The 23,421-nt window shown below is 43.7% G+C and overlaps 6 protein-coding genes across 6 annotated transcripts; 3 read left to right on the top strand and 3 right to left on the bottom strand.

Annotated features, from left to right (window-relative positions):
• Nucleotides 1-3,003: 3,003 nt before the first annotated feature.
• On the bottom strand, nucleotides 3,004-3,954 carry BDB00DRAFT_824986 (uncharacterized protein). Its single transcript, XM_053123648.1, has one exon. It carries the CDS (start codon nucleotides 3,525-3,527, stop codon nucleotides 3,183-3,185), a length of 345 nt encoding a protein of 114 aa, XP_052979292.1. The 5' UTR covers nucleotides 3,528-3,954; the 3' UTR covers nucleotides 3,004-3,182.
• On the top strand, nucleotides 3,955-7,042 carry BDB00DRAFT_824984 (trehalase-domain-containing protein). Its single transcript, XM_053123647.1, has 5 exons — nucleotides 3,955-4,191; nucleotides 4,259-4,313; nucleotides 4,392-6,069; nucleotides 6,153-6,202; nucleotides 6,353-7,042. The coding sequence occupies exons 1-5, from the start codon at nucleotides 4,069-4,071 to the stop codon at nucleotides 6,745-6,747; spliced, it is 2,301 nt and encodes a 766-aa protein (XP_052979291.1). The 5' UTR covers nucleotides 3,955-4,068; the 3' UTR covers nucleotides 6,748-7,042.
• A 903-nt stretch (nucleotides 7,043-7,945) lies between these two features.
• On the top strand, nucleotides 7,946-10,186 carry BDB00DRAFT_764357 (uncharacterized protein; the record flags this gene model as incomplete). Its single annotated transcript, XM_053119453.1, has 7 exons — nucleotides 7,946-8,175; nucleotides 8,262-8,339; nucleotides 8,548-8,619; nucleotides 8,765-8,799; nucleotides 9,025-9,435; nucleotides 9,513-9,915; nucleotides 9,985-10,186. 7 exons carry the CDS (start codon nucleotides 7,946-7,948, stop codon nucleotides 10,184-10,186), a joined length of 1,431 nt encoding a protein of 476 aa, XP_052979290.1.
• An 80-nt stretch (nucleotides 10,187-10,266) lies between these two features.
• On the bottom strand, nucleotides 10,267-11,170 carry BDB00DRAFT_824980 (uncharacterized protein). Its single transcript, XM_053123646.1, has one exon. It carries the CDS (start codon nucleotides 11,020-11,022, stop codon nucleotides 10,387-10,389), a length of 636 nt encoding a protein of 211 aa, XP_052979289.1. The 5' UTR covers nucleotides 11,023-11,170; the 3' UTR covers nucleotides 10,267-10,386.
• On the bottom strand, nucleotides 11,171-13,692 carry BDB00DRAFT_824979 (putative peptidase family-domain-containing protein). Its single transcript, XM_053123645.1, has 4 exons — nucleotides 13,457-13,692; nucleotides 12,431-13,318; nucleotides 12,199-12,344; nucleotides 11,171-12,099 (listed from the first exon to the last, which is right to left on the bottom strand). The coding sequence occupies exons 1-4, from the start codon at nucleotides 13,571-13,573 to the stop codon at nucleotides 11,280-11,282; spliced, it is 1,971 nt and encodes a 656-aa protein (XP_052979288.1). The 5' UTR covers nucleotides 13,574-13,692; the 3' UTR covers nucleotides 11,171-11,279.
• A 5,607-nt stretch (nucleotides 13,693-19,299) lies between these two features.
• On the top strand, nucleotides 19,300-22,431 carry BDB00DRAFT_929264 (ATP-NAD kinase-like domain-containing protein). Its single transcript, XM_053128959.1, has 8 exons — nucleotides 19,300-19,808; nucleotides 19,937-20,081; nucleotides 20,192-20,336; nucleotides 20,423-20,440; nucleotides 20,529-21,152; nucleotides 21,242-21,431; nucleotides 21,517-21,563; nucleotides 21,677-22,431. The coding sequence occupies exons 1-8, from the start codon at nucleotides 19,556-19,558 to the stop codon at nucleotides 22,286-22,288; spliced, it is 2,034 nt and encodes a 677-aa protein (XP_052979287.1). The 5' UTR covers nucleotides 19,300-19,555; the 3' UTR covers nucleotides 22,289-22,431.
• The last annotated feature ends 990 nt before the right edge of the window (nucleotides 22,432-23,421 follow it).

The raw sequence follows: 23,421 nt of genomic DNA, 5'->3' as shown, positions 1-23,421 counted from the left end.
TGCTCATTGTCGGCTATCTACGCTATAGAAGCAGACTGCATAATCGCGTTTCCTGCCTTCTCCCTTCTACTTTACAGCTACCACAAGCATTATCTTTGATTATGATGATGCTGCACATGCAAAGAAACTACACCTTCCTTGTTTACATGCAAGGCAACCATCCTCCGATGCTAAGGAATAGGTCTGCTGTCGTGGTCATCTTTGTCCAAGCTGTTGTTTATCACCGACAAGGGCATCACACGCATACTCCTCGTGTTGCTTTTACAGTTATTAAAGTTGTCTGAGCCTACTACTGTGGCGTAATGTGGCGTCACACGTGATATTGAAGGTATGTATCAATTCGTGAACACTCGCTTCCTTCATACTTGCTCTTTTCATCGTTGCTTCTCTCCCCGCACTTTGTTCTACTTTTAACAAACTCCCCGACTGCTTTTATATTCCTTTTCTTTCATCATATTCCGATGGACAATGGACAGCCTGATTATTTATGGCCATGTAGCACTTACTACCGGCCTTACTTTTAGTCCACCCTTTTGCAAGTTCTATTGTCAGTTCTCAGCCAAGAAAGACACGGGTTGGAAAGAAAAGGAGGAAGGTGGTTTCTTGGATGGACAGTGTTGATTACACAGGGCGAGAGAAAGGTTGTCATCAACGTGGCTCATTTCTTGTTCTTTCCTACCGGCACTCTGCCAAGTCTTAAGCCATGCACCCACCTACCAATGGTTTCTTATTACTTCACAGCTGGTGCAAAGAATTGACAGTGAGTGTTTGCTTTTACTGGAGCTGCTGAGGGCGGAATGATGTGGCTTCAGTAATGTTGACCCCAGAGAGTGCGTCAGTGCTGTATTGCTTTGGTTTTAGAGTATACAAGACTTCTATATCAATGCCTTCTATTCTGATGCCGTAGCTATTGAAAAGTTTACGCCTGTTTTTTTTTTTGGTGGAATGGAACCAAGGATTGGATAGTGGTACGTTGCTGTGGATCGCGGAGGCTCACATGCTGATATTCTAGTGACAAATGGCTTATGTATTCATTTCCATTATTAAACTCAATCAGAGCCATTTTCTCTTGCATGTATGACCACTCTCTTCTCTGTTCAAGACTTGGTACACCAGGACTTCTTGCCGTTGCTTTTTTTTTTCAATGCCATACTGCCCTTTTCTTTAATGCCATTCGTCGATTTCAATTGCTTCTTCTAATACACGCTGTTGTTCTTGTATTCCTTGGTTAGTTTTAGTCTCTTACTAATACCCGAGATTCACGGTCCCATCTCTTTTGCCAAGGCAGCAAGAATTGCTTCAAACAATGATTATTCAAGAATAGATCTGGCGAATCGAAGGAGAAAGGGTGTACTATGGAAAAAGACCAAAAAAAGTTATCCAGTCACCTGGTATCATATATACACGTTGTATGTACACATACTATCCTTGTACATTTTCTGACTTTTTGGAGGATGTGCGATCGGATTCTGTTACTGTCCCAAATCCACGCAAATTCTCGTCTCGAAATAGCTGGAATGTACTATCTACAGCCATCGCCCGTCAAGCGGTAGAAGGTCATCTGACAGCCTTTTTTAACTCACACTTATGGGCAAGGTTTCCGGCACATGCTGGATCTTAGAGCGATAGGAGTTATGGACTCTTCCCCACAGATATGTCACATGAGCCCAAACAAGATAGAGTACAGAAATATAATCCATTTTTTTGACATTCACTTATTGTACATGGACTGGGGTCGTCGTAAATAAGTATTAGCTTGGCCAATGTGCTACCTATTGCATGATACGATCAGTACTTTCTTTGTCTCGAGCGGTGATATATAACGCAAACTTCTGTTCTCTGGCTTTTTTGGCTTTTCTTAGAGACTGCTGGGTGCTATTTGCTGGTGGCGTGAAGAAGATAGTGGGTATTACTTGGTATAATACTGTATTGTGATATTGTTATAAAAGAAGTATTCAGACTGATATATTGTCAAAATGTAGTACGTGGATGCGCCCACTGTCCAGCCGGCTTGCAGGTCTTGTCCCACTTCCACTTTTTGCCTATGTTGCACCAGTTGAAGAGGACTTGTCAAGCTTTCTATGTAGGTAAAAGTATAAGGAGCAAGTCACATAGAACTGTTCTATCATGTAAAATATACACCGAGTGCTGCGAAGAACTAAGTTTGTACTCTTTAAGTACGGTAAACCTTGATGAGATCATTACGTCAGTGCTTGCCGCTGTGCAGTACTGCTATATTTACCATTTGTTGCGTATAAAGTGGTTGACAATTCATAAGAACAAAAGCCACACATGGGCTTACTCATTATGGCATACCCGTAGTAATTACGACAGGTTCCTGGTCATAGATGGTGCCCTGGCATAATCGTTTCTACGTAATGGCCTTTTTTTTTGTTGCAGCAATGGCAGGACCATTGAGTTTAAAAAAGCACCACATTCAGCTATTAACGTTTGCAGTTGAACAAGGTGACCCAACCATTTTAATAGACACGATGAAATCAAGCTTTTTAGACAATGTCAAACTTGTCCACCTAATCATCAAAACATAACTGCATCTGAGTATGTGATATATAGCGTGAATGCAGTGTTTGTCAACAAGCCAGTCTTTGCACATATCAGTGATTCTTTCTCGTTCTCTCCGACACAGTGTGTGTGTGAGTATGCTACAAGGTCACAGCATGATCACCAAATGCACGCCTGCTGACAGCTGAATATGAATAAATGTGTTATTGATGACGTTGAGGTGTCTTGCAGAAATATTTTAATCAGCATGATTGATGATGATCTCCCCCAGAAATCTCATTAACTAACAGAAGAGCAGCAGCAGCATCATCATCAACAACATGATCATAGTAAAAAGGATATGTGTGTCTATCGATAAACCAAACAGGTTACCCATGATCTGCAGATAATTGTGCGCATTTGTTTTTTTCCGCGGGGTTGGTTGCTACTGTATGATACATGATGTACGCATATGTTGGAGTATTAGTGGCAGATGGATAGTAGAAGAGTAGCGATTCTTCTTGGGGGTGGGTTGGGGTGGGGAAAGGAGGGATAAGGTTTGATTGTTGTTGATTGATACAAGTTTTAGAAAGTTGCCAAGTATGGCATTGGCCGAGATCATCTCGACGCCCCTTTGAGATTGTCCATTCCAATCAGCATCAGCAATGATAACAGATACATCAAGCAATGATACTAGATATAAATACAAAAGATAGAATAGCAACAACAGCAACCAAGCAACAATAACAATAGCAACGTTGTACGTACGCACATGGCCCGTCCCGCGGAAAGATTAGCTTAGGGGGTGGATGGCATTGGCAAACGCTACAGGGTTCATTCTTTTGGTTCCTCGGAACTGCAAAACAACAAAAATAAAATATCCTGTTTCGTTCTCGTCGTCGTTCCGCAAACAGTAGCAGACCGACATTGCTACATATCACACATCTGCACCAGCCTCCCCAACCGCCCAAAGCTATTTTGTTATAAGCAAAGACAACAAAGAAACTCCTCTCTTGTTTGCGCATATTACACCATGATCTCTCTTTGGGGGAGGGGAAGACCGTATTCTGGACCTACAGAATGCGCAGAATGACGCTGTAAAGAACATTTGTAGCGAGGTGTAGGGGGCATAATCTTGACTAGTCCATTTTTAGGATGTGACCGATCTGTATCTTACATGCTCCAGACAACATGGTGAGTTCTATGGTTACTTGCTGGTAACGCGACGATGTGTTGTCTCAGAGGAAGACATAGTATCAAGAAGCTAATGTGTCCGATGCATTGCGGCCGATGGATGAGTGGAAAATCAATGCCATGGGGGTAGCACAGGGCTTGCTCGCAAACGATGTTGGGGGTGGAGGGAAGAGAGCATAGAGGAGAGGTGGAACCAATGGAATCTGGTCTAAAAAGTTTACTAAATTGCTCACTTTTTCTTTCGTTATAAAAAAAGGACGCTGCTTTGTCTAATCGCCCTCTCTTGCCTAGTCTCTTCTCCTTCTTTGTAGCCTTCATCATAGCCTTCTTCCAATAACTCCTCATCCTGCAAAATCTTATCTTTCTTCCACCATGCAGTCCACCATACACGTAGCATCCGACTACGAGACTGTTGATGCCCATGCTCCGTCCAGCACTTATTACACAACCGGACTAAATGCCGGCGGGGTGATCGGACGACTCAAGACTTATACCGTACGTCTTTACTACTCTTTGTCGTGCCATGCTTTATGTTTTGCTAAACTTATATGTGTCGTAATAGGGCCAGCGATACAGCGATTCTCCTGTTCCACCACGCAAGCGACGAGCTTCCCATGGTACATACTTTTTTTTGCTATATCAGCAACAGCATCTGAATTTTCAAACTATCATATAAACCATCTTTTCATCCGTAGACGATAAAAGCAAAGCACAAAAGTTCCTCATTGATGTACAAGAAACATTGCGCATCTTGATGGAGCAGGAAGATACCGATGGCGATTACCAGATTACAGTTAATGATCTCGGGCCGAAATCGTTCTCTGTTGGCACCGCTGATTCTGGCGGGTATCGCAAGATTGATATTCGCGGCACATACATGCTCTCCAACCTCCTGCAGGAACTTGCATTGGCCAAAGACTACGGTCGGAAGCACATTGTGTTGGATGAAGCACGACTGAACGAAAACCCGGTGGACCGTCTCTCAAGAATGATCCGACACAACTTCTGGCAAGGCCTTACGCGGCGCATTGATGCCGACGGCCTGGAGCTGATTTGTGCGGATACCAAGAACCGTTCTGCCAACCACAACCCGCGCATCTACATTCCGCACGGCGAGGATGCGGTTTATGAATACTACAAGCATGTGGCTGAGACGCGCAAGCATTTGAAACTCGACGTGCAGCGGCTGCCGCAGGACATCACGCCTGAATACGTCAAGAGCATCAATGACCGACCTGGCATTCTCGCCCTGGCCATGCGACAAAAGAACAACACCCTCGTCGGCGTGCCCTTTGTGGTTCCCGGTGGTCGCTTCAACGAAATGTACGGCTGGGACTCGTATTTCGAAACGCTCGGTTTGCTTATTGACGACCGTGTTGATTTGGCCCACGACATGGTTGACAACTTTGTCTACCAAATCCAGCATTACGGCAAGATCCTCAACGCCAACCGCTCCTATTACTTGTCGCGCTCGCAGCCACCCTTTTTGACCGACATGGCGCTTCGTGTGTATGAGCGCGAGTCGAACCTCGACAACAAGGCATGGTTGCGGCACGTCTTGAAAGCGGCCATCAAGGAATATCATACCGTGTGGATGGCTGCACCTCGACTTGACCCCAAGACCCAACTGTCGCGATTCAGACCAGACGGCGTGGGTATCCCGCCAGAGACAGAAGCGTCCCATTTCGACCACGTCATTGAGCCGTACGCACAAAAATTGAACATGTCCATCGTTGATTATATGCAGAAATACAACACTGGTGATATCAAGGAGCCGGAGCTTGATGAATACTTTTTGCACGACCGTGCTGTGCGAGAGTCGGGCCATGACACTACCTATCGTTTTGAGAAAGTGTGCGCCAACTTGGCGACAGTGGACCTTAACACGCTCTTGTACAAGTACGAAGTTGACATCGCCCATGCCATTCGCAATATTTTGGATGGTGACCTAAAGGATTTTGATGGAAACAAGCAATGTGCTGAGGAGTGGGAAGAGCGCGCGCGGTTACGGCAGCAGCGGATCGACAAGTACATGTGGAACGAGGAGAAGAGCTTGTATTATGACTATGATACGGTCAAGGAGAAGCAGACAAAGTATGAATCAGTCACAGCATTTTGGACCATGTGGGCGGGCTGTGCCAGTAAGGAGCAGGCCGAGAAGATGACTACGAACTCGTTGCAGAAATTTGAGGTGTTGGGAGGCTTGGTATCGGGTACAGAAGATTCGCGAGGCGCCATCACTCTCGATCGACCCAACCGACAATGGGATTTCCCTTATGGTTGGGCACCGCATCAAATCATGGCTTGGCGTGCGTTCAACAACTACGGGATGCAGGAGGTTGCTTCTCGTCTTGCCTATCGATGGCTGTACACGTAAGTCTTTTGGACGAGTGCAGAGCTATGTTAATTCAAGCTGAAAAACCACTTACACAATAATACTGTGTTCCTTTTAATAGAATTACTAAATCATTTAATGATTTTAACGGAGTGGTACCTGAAAAATTTGGTAAGTATCAACCTGCGGGGATCATCCAACGAATGTTTACATATGAAACGTTAGACACTGTGGGGTCACGTGCGTCATTATTTTGTAAATGTTTTGCTTATGCATAAAAATATATGCTGCTTTATTCTTCATTGTTGTTAATATTATTAGATGTGGTTGGATTGACGCACAAGGTTGAAGTCGAGTATGGAAATGTGGGTACAGATTTCCAGTTTGTGCCACGCGAAGGATTTGGTTGGATGAACGCATCTTATCAAATCGGTCTGGCGATTATCAACACCCAAATGCGGCGCGCTCTAGGCACATGTACCAGTCCGGATTTGTTTTTTGAACGGGCACTCAAGAGACAAAACATGCTCAGTGAGACGCATCTTCGACGGCGCAAGTCATCCGAGGCAGCAGCCAAGAAGTTCACGCGCAATGGCCATGCTACTGCAGCTGTTACACGTATTGGTACAGAATCAGGCATTGGAGGATCCAACACCACGTCCCTGCCGATCAGCTTTGTCGAACTCACCGAGCCGCTTCAGGATCTCAGCATTTAAATAGAGTAGATTTAAGCCACTATTCAGAATACTTTTCTTTCTTTTCTTACCGTATACACATTTGTATAAAAGCTTCTTGCCCCCCTTTTCATCAGCACATCATATCCTGTATCATCATCATTCCCGTTCATTCATGCTTTCTCTTAATATATCTCCACCCCCATTCTTCCGCCTTCCAGCCTTTTAACTTTTCTTTGCAATCATGTATAAACCTTCACATGTATGTACTCCGTATACATAAGATCAAAATGAGCGTTATACGAATAAAAAAGCACTGATTTCTCTTTACATGCACACTATGGACTAAGCCTTTGATATCGTCTACCACTTGGTTGGACCATTTCCTACTGATGGCTTTCAGTCTCGCATTCTACGATAGGTTGTTACTGAACAACAAAGCATACTCATTATATAGAAATGATATTGATGGCAGCTTATTGAGATATACACGTAGTGCAATGGTCAACATAATAACAGCAGTAACCTGCCTACTGGCTTTGTAAGGTACTCACGCACTACTACTACTACTACTACTTACGCATCTCGCCGAAATATCAGACATGCATCTTATAAGAGGCTTTTGAATTTTTTTTGTAGCTTGTATGGCTATTCAGAGCCTACCAACAAAGTTATCATTTTCTAAATACCGGATGACCCATAGCTTGGTGGAAAGAAGCAAGAAGATATACAAGCAACTTGGCTGTTGCTGACTGGTATTGCCCCATCTAGGTTTTACTACCGTTGTACGCGTTGTCTACATGTTTCTTGATATCATTAAATAGCTTGTATGGAGTGACTATCGGCCCTTGGTAACTCGTTATATCATTTCATTAAAGAACGAGAAAAAAAGAGTGTTGGTGGCAACGCTAATATGGGAGTCTAGAGGCCACTCAATAAAAGGCTCAGTATCATGCAGGAACGATAAACACACTTTCTGTGATAGGAGGCTTAAGAAAGAAGGATATCCCGACAAGAGGGGAGGAGAGAAAAGGGAAAGGAACCAACATCATCTGGCTCTGAGGAAACAGTTATTGCCGCGCGAAAAGAAAGAGCTTTCTCCCAACAGCAACCCCGTGCTTCCTTCCCCTGAATAAAATAAAAGCTTTACTTTAATCGTGGCAACATGTTACTTTCTTTCTCATCTTTTCCTCTCAGCACTACATACTTACTAAGAAGCTAGCAACAAAAAAAAAGAAGAATGCGTTTTTCGCCACATCATTTATTTACGAGCGAGATCACGCTCGCGTTAATCCTCTTCTTGCTCAAGGACTCATCCGTAGTAGTTGCGCAAGAAGGTGCCTCTGTCACTCCCACTGGAAATACCAATAGCAAGCCGTATAATTGCGACCCGGCAACTTGTCAGATTGCCCACAACTGTCTTTGTGCATCCAAAAACCCACCGAACAATTTCTCACCACAAGATACTCCGTAATGTTACTACTTTGCAACTAACCGCACTAGATCAAGTCAAAGGATTTGTTCTACATGCTAATAAGTGTTCGTATTCATCATAGTCAATTTGTCACTGTTACGTTTGATGACTCGATCCAGCCTACGCTCATTCAAACAGCGTATGATTTGCTAAACGTAACGTATGTAGCTGTTTATGATGTATATAAAACTGCTCATTATAAGCAGCTACGTGTAATAACGAGTGGCGTTTTCAATTGCTGCAATCTAGGAATCCTAACGGATGTCCTGCCAGAGGAACATGGTATGTTTTTTAGTAGGCCAAACAATGCAAGCAGCTTGAGAAAATTTCCTATATATCTCATGCATAACAACTTTTTCACGATCTAGGTTTACGTCGATGCAATATACCGACTTTTCACTTGTCCAGCAATGGTATTCTGCCGGTCATGAGATAGCAGAGTAAGGAGATCATCGTAGCTTTTTTTTCGGGTGTGCTTGCCAACATACTTCTTTCTCTAAGAAAAGAAAAAAAACGTCTCCCTAACTGACAGTATACAATTATTTCTTTCTCCCTTCAACTTCTTTTACATATTACGTACAACAGCCATACGTTCAACCATGTTGGGGATCCATCAGAAAGTAAGATTCTTTTTCCTTTATCAGCCCCACTTCACTACTCCCCACACAATCGCCCCCTTTTTGTTCCTCCCTGCCGGTGCTTTGTCACTTTGTCGACATATAGTTTACCACCACTTCCACCTAGTGCACTAGATCATCATCTATGCTGCTACTATATGTACCGCCACAAGAAAGAACAGCACCGAGCTAAACCATAAAAAATGGTGTGTCTGGTTATGTTAATAGATGAAATAACGAGTTGTCGCACAATGCTAAATACATATGGCGGAGTGCCCAATGGCAAAATCCAAGGATTCCGAGCACCGTTCCTGAACTTTACAGGCACAACACTGACTGTATTGAAAAAACAAGGGTTTACATACGATTCGAGTGCAAGTGCGATACCTGATGATGCGTACTGGCCGTATACACTGGATCATGGTATGGCCAACAACTGTTGGACGGGCGTATGCGATACGCAAATCCCTGGATTATGGGAAATTCCGATGTATGCAGTGCCTGACGCCACAGGCATCCCCCAACTCATGGATGTCTATATGGCCGGGTCACCTCAGGACGTCACAAAATGGAGCACAGATGCATTTGACAAGCATTATAACGGTGGCCGTCAGCCATTTGGCATCTACATCCACCCAAGTATGTCCTTGCACATGGACAAATGTACATATTATTGCTGTTGTGTACTCTAACACACTTTTAACTTTTCTGTAAAGCCCATTTGACCGGATATCCCGGTCTGCCGGATCCAAAACCGAAACTGGATGGTCTGATTGCATTTATCAAGTCAATAGCCGACAGGCCAGATGTGTGGTTTGTCACTAATCAACAACTACTGCAATGGATGAAGAATCCGGTCAAAGCTTCAGAGTTGAAGAATCAGTCCTTTTTAAAATGCCAACAGCCTGTTATCGCCAAGGAAATATGTAACGGGCTTGACGATAATGGCAATGGTCAAATCGATGAAGAGTTGACCACTGTTTGTAACTTTGGAACAACCACGTTCAAGACATGTTTTAATTGTCCAAGCACTGCACCCACGCTAGATAATCCGACGCCAGATCCATCAGTTCAGAACGGAACGGCCGGGTATCGTTATCCATTGCCGGATAACTGCGAGTAAGTTTGCTGCTGCTAATAAAGACGAGATAAGGCGAAAGGAAATCTGATAATTGGTCGTTTTTATAGTACCCAATGGTGGGATCCTATTGGAAACTCGTGTCTGTGTACGTCGTCGGATTGCCAGTACAAAGATACTGCAGTGCCAGTCAGTGACTCTGGTCAAAACGGTAAAGATGGTGAAGGAAGCTCGGCCAGTGGCGCCGCTTCAACTCTTGGAGAATCATCCGCTTATCTCATTCTGGCCACTTCAATTTATGCTTGGCTATAATAGTAGTATCTCTCTTTATCCTCTCTCTCTCACATCTTTTCCCCAAGTATTTTCTCCCTCTCTCAATAGTAGTAAAAAAATATCCTTTTTAATCAATTACAAGCATAATAAAGAAGTTTTAATAAGACCAGAGAATTATGTACAGAAGAGAATACAGATGGGAATATGTTGTTGATTTGGGCTGCATAACTTGTGTGTGCTTAATGGGCAGCTGCAGCAGATGGAGCCGAAGCTATGGTCACCTTTTCACCGTCGTCCTGACTACTATCGCCTGTGTACGTTGGCTTTGGTGGCTCTGTCTGTACAGAGGATTCCGTTCCCACACGGATGGATGAAGGGCCTTGTGCACTCAATACATGGTGTGGTCCCGGGATGTCATTGTACATGTCCACTGCTTGCTGATAATACGTGCGCGCAGGCAAATGCCAGTAGTGGTCCAAATCATCCACCACTTCGCCAAGTTTTACCCCGCTTCTTGAGACAAGTCTGTACATGGTCATGACATCTTGATCCTTGCTATCCAACTTGGGCCGAATCTCCACCTTGACACGCTCAGAGGCATAGTCACTTACAAAGAATGACTTGACATAATTTACATAGGTTTGCTCCGAGTCGTGAAGATACTGCAAATCGATAACAATTTCCGTTTGGTGTTGTAATGCCACAGGACGGCCATCGGCAAACAGATGGTATTCAATGACGAGGTTTGGACGTTGACGCATCCAATCAAGAATTTCCTTACGGGTGCCGTAAAAGACAAAGCGCGAAGTGTTGCCCGAGCTGGTGAGGGAAAGCTTATCGTGCAGCAGAGGTGGCGCTACCACTCGGCCGGGCATCGTTTCTTTTTTTACAATGTACAAAGAATAGGTTTAGCCTCTAGTTACCAAAGAGAAACACTGAAATTTTACTTTCATAAGTAAAAGGTAATTACCCATTTCATAACCATAAGTGAATGTCATTGTAAAAATAAAAAATTAAGTAGCCAGAAGAAAGGTAAAAGAACTGAAAAAAACTAGTACAAGAGCGTTTAAATAGAAGATTACGGCGACCATCGGACCACACACTTCCGATTTTCCATGGATTCCATTTTGCATCATGCTGAGCATTTCTGATAGAAGATACCCAACTGGTCCATCCACGCTGCGGCAGAAGCATACATGCCCACAATGACATACCCTTGCGGCGCCTCCAGCACATGCATGCCTCCTCCTTGCCCTCCAAACCATGGACTTGACCGTCCAGTGGTGGTCTTGATTTGCAACCCATCAACCCAGGCCCCACTGCGCACGACAAAGCCTGACACAAATTCTCCAGACTGCATGTAAAACTCGGTGCTGCCCCCACCGCGCTTGCCTATTAGGGTTTCAGAGCCGTCCGACCAACGAAACACAAGCCCATCCAGAAACGTTCCATGATGCACTCGCACACAAATGAGCTGTTTCTGCGGATGTGAATAGCCGTGATGAAACACCGCCATTGATTCTGTCCCGCCAAGCCCCCGGTGGCCCAACCCGTCGCTTTTGACAACCACTCCTTGGATCCCTGGCAGCTGCACAGTGTGCTCACGCAGAAAGCGGTCTACGTCGTCAATCACTTCCGTTTGCTGATTCTTTGTGGTTGCTTCCAGACGGAGGCACTCGTTAGGTTTGCAATTGCATTGTTGCTTGAGTTGCTGCAGTGATAGCAGTAGCTGCTGCACCGGGCCATCAGCATCAACGTACTCGAAATGTGTGCGATAGCGCCCGTTCACAATGAGCTCAACCATAGAGAGTCCAGCAGGCGCTGACAGTTCGATTTGCTCTTGGTCGAGCGGAATGAAGGATGGACCCATGGGGTGAGGTTTGCCGACGGGACCATCGGAAGGCAGGCGGAAGGCGGGGAGGAATCGTAGTCGTACAATATCGACCCGGTGCCTGCCATTTAATTCGATTGTGTGTAATGATGGTCCCTGTTGCGTTAGCGCTTCTCTTTTTTCCTTTCTTTGTTCCTTCTTCAAAAGATTGATAACTTACCAATGTGACCCTGCCTCGTCTTCGGGTGGGATGGGTGCTCGTCCCGGCTCTTTAGCAGCAAATGTCCGATTCCAATTATTATACCCACGACTCATTATGCCTGAGGCAGTATGTGATAATGTGTATGCGTGGCCCACTTCATGCAACTATGTAAAACCTTTAGCTCTATAGCTACACACTGTAGATCCTTTCTCGAACATTCAGAAAAGTCGTGCTTGATTTTGAAACTTACCATAGCACCCATACCGATATTCAATGCACGCCACCACTGGCCGGATTCGTTGGCATCGTTTGCCACATAGCGAGTATCCGTCGGCGTCGTATCCATCATGCACGGTACAATCTCTTCAATGTTCCGGGGCCATGCGTGCGTCAGATGAGATCCAAAAATACCCAACGACCGATTGCCTCCGCCACCACCCAAAGCAGCGTGTGCCAATACAGTTTGTTTGCTTGTATCCCAATGTGCATCGAGGATCAAGCCGGCAACAACGCATGGCTGTTTTCCGAACCGAGGATGGTTGGAAAGGTCATCGAGGAAATACGAAAACAAGCTCGGTACGCTATCGTCTCGATTCGGACTCTGTTGCGCTCGGCGTATGTCGCGAATCTCCTTCAATGTATGTTTGGATCGAATAATGTGAACCTGAGCTGTTTGTCGCGTAGCTTGTTCATGGGTGGAAACAGTATCAGGTAACCACGATTCGTCTAGACGAAATGTGCGTCGACCCATACCGTTGCGATACATTTGCTCAGCACAAAAGGCTTGCCACATGTAGCCTGCCATTCTCAGTTTTTCCACTGCCACCGCCAAAGTATTCTCATGGCGCTTTTCGGGAGGTACATCAAATGTGCCTGGTGAGTCTTGAGCCATGAAAATACAGAGAAACAAAGGCGGGTTTTGCAATAGTGGCATATATTGGATGCGTAAGTGAATTACAGCTGTCTGTTGAAATATGAGCGTAATCGTATTGGGTCCAGGTAACAAATGGACTAAAGCCTTGAAATGTGAATTCACACAAGGCCATGAAGTGGTCGGAAAGTCATTGCACGCAACTGTGATGGGTGCTTGGAATTGGGCATTGCGTAAACCTGCACGACCATTGACAAGAAGAAATCGCTACATATTTTAGAGGGTTAGAAATACGCGTGAGTTTTCGTTATCTTTCTTTATAAAAGCGACCTCTTCAGGAAGAGTATAACAGCTTAATAACAAATACCAAACGGCATGGATAGCCGTTACACTAGCAGCAGTTACCTGATGTACTATTTCCCCATCTTTGACATTAGTTATTTCAATGCCGGCGTCGTCGGTTGCTGCCAGGTTCGGACGCTTTGGAATTGGAGGTGGATGTGAGGGCTGTTGATATTTCATGCGAAAATCAAAGAAAGATGAACTATTTACACTCAATCAGCGTATGAAATGAATCGATTATTTTCTTCTCGTGATTTTCACAAATATGCTGTACTCGACACGAATACACTTACACGCATCTCTTTTTCAGTTGACTTGGGACATTTGAAGGGCGCTAATATAGGCGGGGTACATACGAAGAAGTGCAAACCGCAAATCTCTTTCTACGATATAATCTTTCGTTGCAGCAGTGCCATACAGTACATTACGAAACTAATATATTCCATTTTTGCCAACCAAATGACATGGTGTATTCTGTATTTGATAAGACACTTAATCATGTATCGTTTTCTTGTCTGCTGCGTAACAGAGTCAGTCCTCTATATACAACATCTTTTAGGAACAACGTTTCGTAGTCTTGTCGCAATTGTTATTGTGACCCCTTTAGTTAGTTTTGACCGGCCGTAGTCTTTTGGTTCTGGTCGATGACGCAGATGCACCACTGAAAGTGAAGCTTGATTGAATTTTTGTGCAACTGGATATATAGATAGATCGACGATTTAGTAAAATCAGCAATGACAATGATGTACCAGTGAATCATTCTGTTATTCCGAGGTAGCCAAATTAAATCCATAGTATCACGAAATCATAGTTCTTATATTTATGTGTGAATATCCTTTTAACTCTTTCTAACACAATTATCACAACCTCCAGATTAAGTAAAATATCATTGCTATATTGTATTATCACATATCTCCCAACAATTAATTAACAAGAGCAATAAAAGCCTTTTGGTCTATAAAATCAATCACACGTAAATCAATATCAATACCATATGTTTTCATATGGACGATCAGGTTTTTGATGGACCCCTTGTTGTCAGTATGTAGTTTGAAATGATTGTTCCTCATAAAAAAACAGCTTTTAAAGCCACCCATTAGCTCAGTTGCGAACACAAATACCATTGCTGCCGGATTGGATGCCATAGAACAAGCAGCCCAACAACGAAAACATCGCTGCCTGTGGATCTAGCAGCTATTCGCAACCTATACGATAGCCAAAATAAGAGTATAATGCGGAAATTGAGCACTGGAAAAGTAGTGGAAGAAGGCGATAAAGGAGCTTGCGCTGAGATGTACAGCCGAACAATATGTGATTCGCAGCTCATTTTCTCGTCGAAATAACGGTACAATTTATGAGCTCACATACTGTATCAATATATATAGCCCTGAGCATTCATCTATACTGGATAGCAATGACTCAGTGTGGCTCAACAATAAAATTATTCTACCAAGCAAGAAATGGATGAGATATACTATACTTTCATAAGTTGTGTTCTTGTAAGACTTTACTGACAAAGACAACGGTCTTGGCGGATATATATGCTCAAAACAGATTGAAGGAACATGTTAAAATGAATTGAGACAGGGGAAAAGGTTCTTTATACTGTTCCTTTTGCGTCAGGTGTTTGCTTCTACTTGATGTTAGAACTAGCGCTTATGCAACTCCTGTATTTTATATCCATTTCAAGGCGTATTCAAAAGCGTATCCGCGTCAAAAAAAGCGTATCCCAAAGCGTATCCATTTCTAAAAAGCGTATTCAAAAGCGTATTCAAAAGCGTAGCGTCGATTTGGGTTAGTATATCAACTTTCAGGCACAAAACACCTGTAGATCCTTTTTTCCTTGCTTCTATTGTAGTCGCTGATTTCTGTGGCGGCAGTTCAGGTACTATATCTGCCACAAAAGTAAGCGGAGCTGCCTTGCAGTTGTGAAACATTCATACACTGCTTGAAAACAGCACCCAAGACAATGACAGGCAACTTCTTTAAGTTCGAAAACTTCTTTTTCTATAGCTCTTTTGATTAAAGGTGCACAGTAGCAATATCATAAGAGATTAGATGACGTCACAGCGGGGCTGCATATCTGTGGCGACTTTTTTTTAGCGCGTATTTTCCTGTGTTTGCTCTGCACCAAATTTACATCTCACAAAGTGTACAGGACAGCAATCAACATTGTAGCCCGTGAAACGACAACAAGTATATATAAAGAGATTTTGTAACTTTATTACTTGTTTGCACTTTTGAAATAGAAACAAAAGTTAATTATTGTGGCATTTACTTTCATTTTCAAGCATTTACAATTGGCTTTCTTTGCAAAAGAAGCCCGGTTTGCTCGAAACATTGCCACTGAGCTTTGCTTCACACAAGAGCCTTCCGAAAGTCTGGGGTACGACTCAAACTGCCCCTGATCAACGTTAAAAAACGTTAGGTAAGAGATGCTGAACACTTTTGAATGGTTGTTTTCTCTTCAATCTTAATGACTGGTAAATTCTGATAATGTGTTCTTAATAATTATTATTTTTCGTTCTCTCTTCATAAATGCAGGCACGCGATGTTGCTTGGGATCACTTCTTCTCTCCCTTTTACTTTTTCTTTTAGGCATCTCATGTCAGCAGACTGCCCAAAGTGTGCAGCGAGTGTGCGGGTTTGAGGGTTGGCCGCCTTTGGATCCGCTGTGCATGGCGGGCTGATATGAGCATGCCTAGTGGTCCTAAACCGTACCCGGCTCCAAGTATATGCCCTCTACGAGTATTCAGAGTAAGAGAGGACGAATCCCTACTTGTCCGGCGACCAGTGGCCGCGAAACCTTTCTTTTTATCTATTTTCCAAGAGCTCCAAGCGTGGCTAGTCCTGCATCTCTGACCGTGGCTGGCTGCTCCTGGGGCATTCTTACACCATCAAGGGAACCTTCTGCTGTTTGAGTCACTCGCGTAGTTGTGTACTCCCAAGTGGGTTTGTGGACGCTGGGGAAGGGCTTGCCTCTCAGTTAGGAACTCTCTCTGCGATCTTTATTAATTACATTCACTTTTTTTACACCCTCTTCTTGTTGAACGATGACGCGGTCCCGAGTAGCGGCGCGTCGTCATCTGCGAGGGCTGTTGTCTGGTGGACTTATCAACGAATAGAGCAGGTATCAAGGAAAACGAGGAGGGTGGATGGAGTGGGATGATATGCTAGTTAGACAAAAATTGCGCTTGCGTGGTTTTCTCTTTTTCTTGTAGTAGCAGGAACCGCACCTTTCGACAAGTGTTACGTTTGGCTGGACAGCGAAAAGTTGATGTGTACTGGGCCGCCATGCTGGCGAACGCGGGGCTAACTAAATCCGTGTCGCAAGTAAGTGTGTGTGCCGAGTAGTGGATGGGGTGTGGGGTAGTGTGGGCTAACATGTTCCTCATTGTGAAATCAGAAGTGATTGATTATTCCTTGATAATGTAGGCGCTTGATACTTAATGCTTCCACGTCGTCAAAAAATAAATATAGATGCCCTTTAAAATCTTCAAAAGCTGTGGAAAAGCCTTCAAAGTCTTCTGAAGGCTTTTATAAACAATAAACTACCATCTTGGATTTTCATACTCGTGCTTGATGTTTTACTGGGACTAGGTCCCGATTGTCCTAGCTGTTACACGATACATTCATCTTGTTTATGATATGTATATTAAAGTGGTCGAATAAAAGACACACATTAACAAACAGACATACTATCAGAGTATTCTGTTTCTTTAAAACATTGTAAAAGTGCAAAGTGAGCGATGGTGTCGATCAGGACAAAAGGTCCTTATAGCTCTTTTGAGCGCGGATACGCTTATCTGGATAATCTAGCTTTTTATAAGTCCCCAGCGTCACGGAAAGCGTGTATCTAAGCAATCGGTCCCTAGAATTATGCTATGCTATTATTGATAAATGCTTTGTTTTACTGATGTATAACTACATACATACCTGTTTCGCAACAATGAGGTTTGGCTGCATAACCAAGGAAAGAAAGCTTGTGCTTGAAAGAGCCATCAGCGTTACACGTTAAGGCAATTGATGGTCCGCATTTTGTCTTCCTTCATACCAAAGAGCGGAGCTTTTGATATCGTTCTGCGTGGAACCTGGGCATAAAGAATACCCGTCTCGGTGAAGTTAAATACGTTCGAGGTTCCATTCTGCTTGATCTTTTCCTCGATATCGGCGATCCGTTGCTGCACGTCTCCAGTGTCTATGTTGCTGATCCTGCTTCACTGTGCATATGTCTTGACTTGTAACTGGCGCTTCTCAAACTTGGTAATCCAGCCATCAGAGTATTCCAAGCTGCTTATTATCATGACCTAACCAATGGCTTTAGCCTCAGCGCAGATGTTTTGGTAAAAGGGATGAGTCTGCTCGCTGCCGGTTAATATCAAGCTCCCATATGAATGGGACATCTGCTGCTTTGTGCAGCACTTATTTATACTGCTGATATGACGCGGTCGCATGACGCGGGAGACATTTTTTTTGAACTCTGAACTTTGTATTGAAGTGTAACTATTGTAAAGGGCTCAGGTGCAACATGACATACAACGACTTGATGTTTTAGAGAGTTCTGAAGCGAGTTTACAAAAATGTGTTGTTGATGCACTAGGCTATCCATATAAGCGTACAAATTCATGGCTCCGTCTCTATCCTCCTCTACAGGTCGTTTCCTTGCATTTTTTTGCATGCATGTATTTTTCGTTTAGGTGGCAGACCATTTTTAAATTGACGAGGTGTTTGATTGCTGTGAGGATCCGGTGGTAAATAAGCGGCTGCGAGTGATTTGTACTGGTGGACGATAAGCTATGTAGACCTTTTGTTGTGATGATGAAGATGGGTAGGGGGGGAGGTTGACATGCTGTTTGACAATGCCCAGTTTTGTTATATTAAGGATGTGGATAAGAAAGAGGTAGCAGTGCTGGAGCAATAACTCTTGGTCACTGGGGGTTGCTGTTGGTTTGCAGACTACGAATTGACGGAAGATAGAGATGCAGTTGAAGCCAAGAAGGACTGTGAGAATATCATTAAAGCGACGGATTTTTAGGGAGGCTCGCTGTTGGACATCAGGTATGTCGCATTTTCTTCTTTCTTGTAAAAGATAATCTTTGCAAAGTGGAACCCGGTAATCGTTAGGATGACCAATCCTCTGAACTACACAGATGTGTCGCATGTTGATGAATTTCTGGTGCGTGCGTAAAAGGAAGACAAAATGATGCTCGAAGTTCGTTTATGCATTGATCAAGCCAAGGTTCATAATGCCCAATATGAACTCTGCCATATCTGTCGACGGTGTCCACCTGATATGTACTTATATAATATCTTAGCAGCCGCACGAGCATGGATGACGGTTATTGCATCAGTAACGTACTGTACTTACAGCGATTATTGGTACAGGCAGTAATCTGCAAGCAAGCTATACTTTGGGTACTGAGATTGCATTAACTTCAATGATATCTGCATTATTGCTGACAACGCCTTTACCGCAGCCACATCTTCTGGTGCACTCATAGCGACATCCCAAGATATAAAAAGAGCTTTACCTCATGGGGGCGTATGTGCATAAAGGTTTTATGCTTTTTATGGAACAATGTAACTTTCTTATGGGAGAAATCGGTATCTTGACCCATTACATGGCTAATACCTACTATATCGTGTGTTCACATCATTTCGACCACGTGTAGCAGTGCATATTCTTTTCCTCTATGATGGACTGGTGTACGATTGCCATCTACATGTTTTCTGTAAAGAAAATGAGTGTGAGTGAGCGCAGAAAAAGCATTTCGTATCAGTACGAGCAGCTCGGAGAAAAGGAGGGAATGATATATTTTTTAAGCTTGAACGATCGGCTTACCGAACCGCTCTTGCTTCGTCAAATGGAAATAAGGTTACACAGCCCTTTTTTTGTTACGCTCAAAAAAAAAAACGTACTCGGCGTCGTCGCCACTACTGCGAGCGACATCAGATGTGTTAATGACCCACACATATTAGACACTGTATCTTCTTTTTTTTATTTTTTTCCCCATTCTGTACACGTTTACCTTCCTAACTTGTTCATCGATTACGTCTTCTATATCCTCAATTCAAGCCTTTATTTAAAGCGTCCTTTCTTCTTCCATAACCTTCACACACTCTCTATTTCTATTTCTAATCAACTATACGAAAGAAATAAATATGTCGAACAACGAAACGCAAATCCCTGCAGAATTGCCACCAGTGGTACACCAACGCGGGCCAGGTTCAGTACCGAATGTGTCACCGAACCCGTTGTCGCAGCAACAGCAGCATCATACTTCGTCACAGCATTCACAGCAACAAGACCCATGCAAAACGTCTGCTGCTACTACCACTGCACCTTCAGGAGCACAGACGTCCGAACGTTTATCAGATACTGCCGGCGCCGTACGAGAAGTCTCCAAAAAGATTGGTAATGCACAAACACCGAATAAAAAGTGGGAAGCACAATTGACAGCAGCAATGGCCTCAAACGTAATGACAACTGACACGCTGTTATGCCCCTGTCCCTTTTCAACTTTGCTGAAATTGCTTAAACAGGACGTACGCGGATCAAGTGGGATAATCCAAAGTCAGTAATGATTCTCACAAAGCCAGGCGATCTGTCGCTTATTGGTATGACGCGCGAACTAGCTCTATGGTTAATTAAAACGCCTCGTTATGGACAACCGAGTGGGCTGACCGTGTAAGGAGATAAACTTCTTTCTAACCCTTCCCCGTATATATAAGATGCAAATGCCGAAGGATCAGATATTTGGTGCTCATACATATACGATGATGATCAATCGATGATAGATATGTGGATGAGAAGATCAAGAATGCTCGAGGGTTCCGATACAATAAGATAATGCAGCGTTATCCCGAGTATCAAGATAAATTACGGTTTTGGAATCCTGAACTATGCGCACTGCAACCCAAACTCTTTGATTTCATTGTCACGGTAAGAAATCTTGCTTTGATCCCGTTTGCTTCCGAGAGAGAGAAAGATAAAGCTAATCGATCATTCTTTCTTCCTTGTGGTTTTAGCTCGGAGGGGATGGCACGGTAAATGCTGATATATGGATTGCATGAAAAAGGAACCAGGAGATGATCCCCGAAGACGGCTTTTACTTACACACCCATATTTATGTAGGTTCTGTTTACATCCTGGCTGTTCCAAGCTTATGTACCGCCTGTCATCCCTTTTCACCTGGGATCACTTGGTTTCTTAACTCCATTCGAATTCGAAAACTACGACAAATACTTGACTCATGCAATGCAACATGGCGTACGAATCAACTTGCGCGGCCGATTGACTTGCACTGTATATCGTCGCGTGCCGCATCCGGATTGTAAAACACCTGAGCAAGCTAGAACAATACAACTTCGTAACGTCAAGCGCAATCCCGTCACAGGCAAGATCACAGTCGGTGGTTGGTGCAGAGAAACCAAAAAGAGTCGACGCAAAAAGTTTGGCGAAGTAGACGGCGAAGATCTGGATGACGAGGACGAATCAGGGGCAGTTAATGGTGGCGGCGGAGGCGGTGGCAACGAAATGGATTGGGGGGATGACGATGATATGATGGAGCAACGGCAAATCCCTTGTTTTACAACGGTACCAGTGGAGAAGTATCAAGTGATCAACGATCTAGTAGTGGATCGCGGCCCAAGTCCATATGTCAGCTTGCTTGAGCTTTTTGGTGATGACAAACACCTTACAACCGTTCAAGCAGATGGATTGGCCATCTCAACACCTACCGGCAGCACAGCTTATTCAGTAAGTACTTATAGTCGATCAAGCATCGCGCTTTCTGTGACCTCAAATAATGCCCGTTCCTAATGTAAAATAACAATGATCATTATTAGCTTTCAGCTGGAGGCTCACTTACGCATCCTGCTATTCACGCATTACTTATCACACCAATCTGTCCACACACACTCTCCTTCCGACCAACGCTGGTTCCTGATTCTATGGAACTCCGGATCTGTGTTCCCTATAATTCTCGTAATACCGCATGGGCAAGTTTTGATGGTCGTGGTCGTGTCGAGCTCAAACGTAAGCGTACAAATACAACATGTACTTTTTCTCTGCTCTCTATTGTACTGTGATTCCAGCTCATCATGTGTTGTGTTCTTTATAGAGGGTGATCATATCAAGGTGACAGCATCCAAATACCCATTCCCTACTGTAAGTTCAAATAATACATATCTTTTTGCTGGTGTGCTATAGCAATAATGGGGTGGGGTTGCTTGATGAAGCAGGCAAAACATATCTAATTAAATGGCTTTAATATATAAAAGGTTTGTAAGGAAGATCAAGCAACTGATTGGTTTAACTCGTTATCCAACTGTCTTCACTGGAATCGGCGTCAACGACAAAAATCATTTGCTGTAGTGGAATCCAACAATCGCAATGGCAGGCGAAGTGCATCTTCAACACCGGGACGTTCAAACTCTTCAGTGTCACGTCGACCTTCAGGTACAGGCATGTCACGATCCATGATGATGACGAGTATCGCTTCTCCCAGCAGCACAAGCACCAATAACACGACGGGTGGTGGAAGTCCAACGTCGCCGACCGCAAGCTCAGGAAGCTCACGAAAATACAAACATTCTCCTTCCTCAGATGCTTTACATGATGAAGTATTTGGCATGTTTTGCGACGATGACTACGACAGTGATGCTAGAGGAAATGCTGGTGGCACTAGCAGTAGTAATAATAATAATGCTGCAGAGGTCGATTCATCCAGCATGTCCTCTTGCTCGCTGGATAACTTTAGCGACGAGACCGACAGTGACGATGAAAACAGTACGGACAAGGGGTTTAGCGGATGGGGAGACGAAGAGATTTTAAAGGGACGCTACAATGCATCTATTGCAAAGGAGTTGGAACGGTTATCTACCAAAGAGTAAAACAAAACTCCATTTATCTAGCAAATATTGTAGATCTTAATACACACATATATATTAAGCCACGACGTGATAGCGAGGATAATAACACTACTTCCTACGCACACACGCACATATACATACATATGATGAGTTTCCTTTTGCCGTATGGTGTATTTCATCTATAACCGCCAATGTTTCAATTTTGAGATTTCAAATGCCGCTTCTTTATTTGGTAATATTCAAATAATAGTAGGGAAATCGTCACGACGGTGTGAGCTGTAAGTTCGGGAAGTATATCTTTCCACAAGAGTGATAGCTTCGGGAGTTGGTAGTTCTTGGGAATAAGCATCTATAAAACGCCACACCCTTCCATAAAATCGTCTAATTAGTGTAGGTACTTCGTCTGGGGGCGAAACAGTATCCAGGAACTTTGGTAAGTTTTCTTTCAAAGCTTTAAAACTGTAATCACAATTGATTCGTGCATGGTACTTTGCTTGGCCCCAATATCGTTCGATCCAAATGCACTCGCAATGGAATTTTGGATATAGCTCAAAAATGTGACCCGCGTTCTCCACAGCTTCACAAAGGGCTGTCTTTTGATCTCGAAAGTCGGGCTGAGCACCAAGAAAATGTCTAGCACAACACTTGCTATCGTCCGCTTCTTCTTTTTTGCAATCCATTCGCCAAACTTTTCCAGGTCTATACGGGTCTTCCTCAAACCAAAGTCCACGCTCATTCAAAATGATTTTTATCCCCTTGAATTGGCATACTTGCTGTTTGTCGGCCGTGACTATCGTGACACCTCGCTTGCGTTTCTTAATGTTTTCTTCGATATTCATGTACATCCTTTGTGTTTTCTTTTCTTTGGTTGCTTCATCGATAAAGTAGCTGTCCCGATACACGTGCATGCTGCAGTCATGCTCTGCGTTATCCACTCCACACCGCTTTGGATCCTTGCACATAGTTCTCGCCAGTAATGCATCACTTGGGTAAGCGTTATGATTACTACTTTGATCGAATATAAATAATGCTTGACAACCAGGGTGCAAAAGGTCAAATAGTGGGATCGCATCTTCTTCTAACTGCTTAACCATGTCTTTGCTGGTCCAATACTGTTCTCGGTTAGCCCCTGCATAGAAGTATGTACGCGAGGT

The sequence above is a fragment of the Zychaea mexicana genome, assembly GCF_025766255.1.
Source record: "Zychaea mexicana strain RSA 1403 chromosome Unknown BDB00scaffold_40, whole genome shotgun sequence".
NCBI classification, from domain to species: domain Eukaryota; kingdom Fungi; phylum Mucoromycota; class Mucoromycetes; order Mucorales; family Lichtheimiaceae; genus Zychaea; species Zychaea mexicana.
This window is presented reverse-complemented; position numbering and strand designations above follow the sequence as displayed.

What these genes read in the sequence shown, in the direction of transcription:
- BDB00DRAFT_824984 (XM_053123647.1), top strand. Translation starts at nt 4,069, where the DNA reads ATGCAGTCCACCATACACGTAGCATCCGACTACGAGACTGTTGATGCC. An exon ending in GCCTATCGATGGCTGTACAC is followed by an intron (nt 6,070 to 6,152) that starts GTAAGTCTTTTG and finishes TCCTTTTAATAG; the next exon opens with AATTACTAAATCATTTAATG. An exon ending in AGTGGTACCTGAAAAATTTG is followed by an intron (nt 6,203 to 6,352) that starts GTAAGTATCAAC and finishes TAATATTATTAG; the next exon opens with ATGTGGTTGGATTGACGCAC.
- BDB00DRAFT_824979 (XM_053123645.1), bottom strand. Translation starts at nt 13,573, where the DNA reads ATGAAATATCAACAGCCCTCACATCCACCTCCAATTCCAAAGCGTCCG. An exon ending in ATGGGGAAATAGTACATCAG is followed by an intron (nt 13,319 to 13,456) that starts GTAACTGCTGCT and finishes TAAAATATGTAG; the next exon opens with CGATTTCTTCTTGTCAATGG. An exon ending in GACGAGGCAGGGTCACATTG is followed by an intron (nt 12,100 to 12,198) that starts GTAAGTTATCAA and finishes ATTAAATGGCAG; the next exon opens with GCACCGGGTCGATATTGTAC.
- BDB00DRAFT_824980 (XM_053123646.1), bottom strand. Translation starts at nt 11,022, where the DNA reads ATGCCCGGCCGAGTGGTAGCGCCACCTCTGCTGCACGATAAGCTTTCC.
- BDB00DRAFT_824986 (XM_053123648.1), bottom strand. Translation starts at nt 3,527, where the DNA reads ATGCGCAAACAAGAGAGGAGTTTCTTTGTTGTCTTTGCTTATAACAAA.
- BDB00DRAFT_929264 (XM_053128959.1), top strand. Translation starts at nt 19,556, where the DNA reads ATGTCGAACAACGAAACGCAAATCCCTGCAGAATTGCCACCAGTGGTA. An exon ending in AGAAGTCTCCAAAAAGATTG is followed by an intron (nt 19,809 to 19,936) that starts GTAATGCACAAA and finishes TTGCTTAAACAG; the next exon opens with GACGTACGCGGATCAAGTGG. An exon ending in TGGTCGTGTCGAGCTCAAAC is followed by an intron (nt 21,432 to 21,516) that starts GTAAGCGTACAA and finishes TGTTCTTTATAG; the next exon opens with AGGGTGATCATATCAAGGTG.